The 2,205-nt window shown below is 54.3% G+C and overlaps 1 protein-coding gene across 1 annotated transcript; it reads right to left on the bottom strand.

Annotated features, from left to right (window-relative positions):
- Positions 1-462: 462 nt before the first annotated feature.
- LOC103795607 (uncharacterized) lies at positions 463-2,160 on the bottom strand (the record flags this gene model as incomplete). Its single annotated transcript, XM_054240694.2, has 1 exon — positions 463-2,160. A coding segment is annotated over one exon (690 nt), but the record flags the coding sequence as incomplete, so codon positions are not given.
- Positions 2,161-2,205: the final 45 nt, after the last annotated feature.

Below are 2,205 nucleotides of genomic sequence, written 5' to 3' on the forward strand. Positions count from 1 at the left end.
CCCCTACTTCTCACAGCCCACCCCTCTGCCCAAGTGACATAATGGGGTGGCCCCCTCACTTGTGACTCATGTGATTATGTATGCCCTATTACTAAGCCTATAGATGATGACCTCACTCATGACCCTGCCCTCTGCTTGTACCTAATAAATACAGATGCTTCTGGGCATTTGGGACCTCCGCTGATCTCCACTCACAGGTGGCATGGCCCCCAAAGTCCAGATGCTCTTCACCAGTGTCCTGTCTCTTTGCTTCTTGGATCCTGCACCTCAGCACAGCATAAGGGTCACCACGACCCTGTGGGGCCCAACAGCCCTACAGGGGTAACTTTTGTATTTTTAGTAGAGACAGGTTTTCTCCCCATTGGCCAGGCTGGTCTCAAACTCCTGACCTCAGGTGATCCACCCGCTTCGGCCTCCTGAAGTGCTGGGATTACAGGTATGAGACACTGGGCCCGGCCGAAGGACCATCTTTATAAAATGTTTATTTGTAGACTCTGAAAAGATACACCAGAAAAGGGGAACAATGGTTACAGCTAGAAAGAACAGAGTGAAGCGGCTGATAATTGTACCTTGTTGGTTTTTTTTTTTTTGAGACGGAGTTTCGCTTTTGTTACCCAGGATGGCGTGCAATGGCGCGATCTTGGCTCACCGCAACCTCCGCCTTCTGGGTTCAGGCAATTCTCCTGCCTCAGCCTCCTGAGTAGCTGGGATTACAGGTACACACCACCATGCCCAGCTAAATTTTTGTATTTTTAGTAGAGATGGGGTTTCACCTTGTTGACCATGATGGTCTCGATCTTTTGACCTCGTGATCCACCCGCCTCGGCCTCCCAAAGTGCTGGGATTATAGGCTTGAGCCACCGCGCCCGGCAATTTTGGTATTTTTAGTAGAGACGGGGTTTCACCATATTGGTCAGGTTGGTCTGGAACTCCGACCTCAAGTGATCTGCTCGCCTCAGCCTCCAGAAGTGCTGGGATTACAGGCGTGACGCACCGCATCCTGCCCCCGTATCTACCTTTTCATCACACGAATGTTGTACTAAGTTCCTGTATTACATATTTGAAAATAAATTGCGAATACAACAAAACAAAATCCATGAAATGGCTAGCCCTTTAAATTTCTGCGGGGGAGCCCAGTGTGGCCCAAGGGCGGAGTTTAGCCCATCTTGCCCTTTCTGGTTAGTGTACCCGTTCCGTTTATCTCCGACTGCGCCAGTCAGTCAGGTCAGGGACCACTGGAGTTTTTTCTATAGGACACGCACTTGAGCAAATGTCACTTGCTCTCTCCAACTTCAGTTTCGCTAGCGCCTACCTCAGGAAGCCTCCCCTCATCTCCCGGCCCCTGCCGCCGCTAATGTTATCCTTTTACATTCAACCTCATAATGCTGCTTTCTGTTGCAATCACAGTGTCGAAATTTATTCACATGTCTATCTTTGCTACTTGACTGAGGACAAAGATACACCTTATACCTAGCGTAGACTCAGGAGGTCCGAAATTGTTCTGCGAAAGAAAAAAAATGTGCTGGCTTCAAAGGGGCTCACAGGAAGGGAAAAGCCTGGAAGACTGAGACTCTCTTCGATCCCTTCATTACTAACGCAAGGCAAACATGCCAGGGACATGCGGCTCTCCCCTCTAGTTCCTGCATCTACGTCCGACGCCCGCCGTATTGTCTCGGAAGTCCGGCCACAGCCCCCACCGGCGGGCATGGCCTCAGAGCCCTCTTCTGAGTGCGGCATGGGTATTCGCCGGCGGCCATGGACGGTGATCACACTGACGAGAGGGACGGCGCACCCTCGGGTCTGAGCGGGGTAGGCGTTGGCAGGGGAGGGGCGACGAAGACTGGCGAGGTTCAGGCGCCAGGCAAAGGACCGCTCTATTAACTTCCCGGCACTTAGGTTTCCTGCTCGGGGCCGAGAGTCTGCAACCTTTCTCCCCGCTCCACGAAGTCCAGTACTAACCTGCGTCGTAGGGACCTGCACGTCGTACCCAGAATTCCTATGCCCCCTGCGCCCTCTCTCCGCTCCTCCTTGCGCTCCTCCCTGCGGCCTTCCCTCCGCCCCTTCCTGCACCCCTCCATCCGCCCCTCCGCGCCGCCGACCGCGGTCTACGCCCCCTTCTTGCCTGCGCGCGTCGCCGCAGCCTCCTGAGGGGGCGTGGCCTCAGCTCGGCGCCCGGTCAGCCACGGTCCCAGCCTGCTTCGCGCT

This window comes from Callithrix jacchus, chromosome 8 (assembly GCF_049354715.1).
Source record: "Callithrix jacchus isolate 240 chromosome 8, calJac240_pri, whole genome shotgun sequence".
NCBI lineage: Eukaryota > Metazoa > Chordata > Mammalia > Primates > Cebidae > Callithrix > Callithrix jacchus.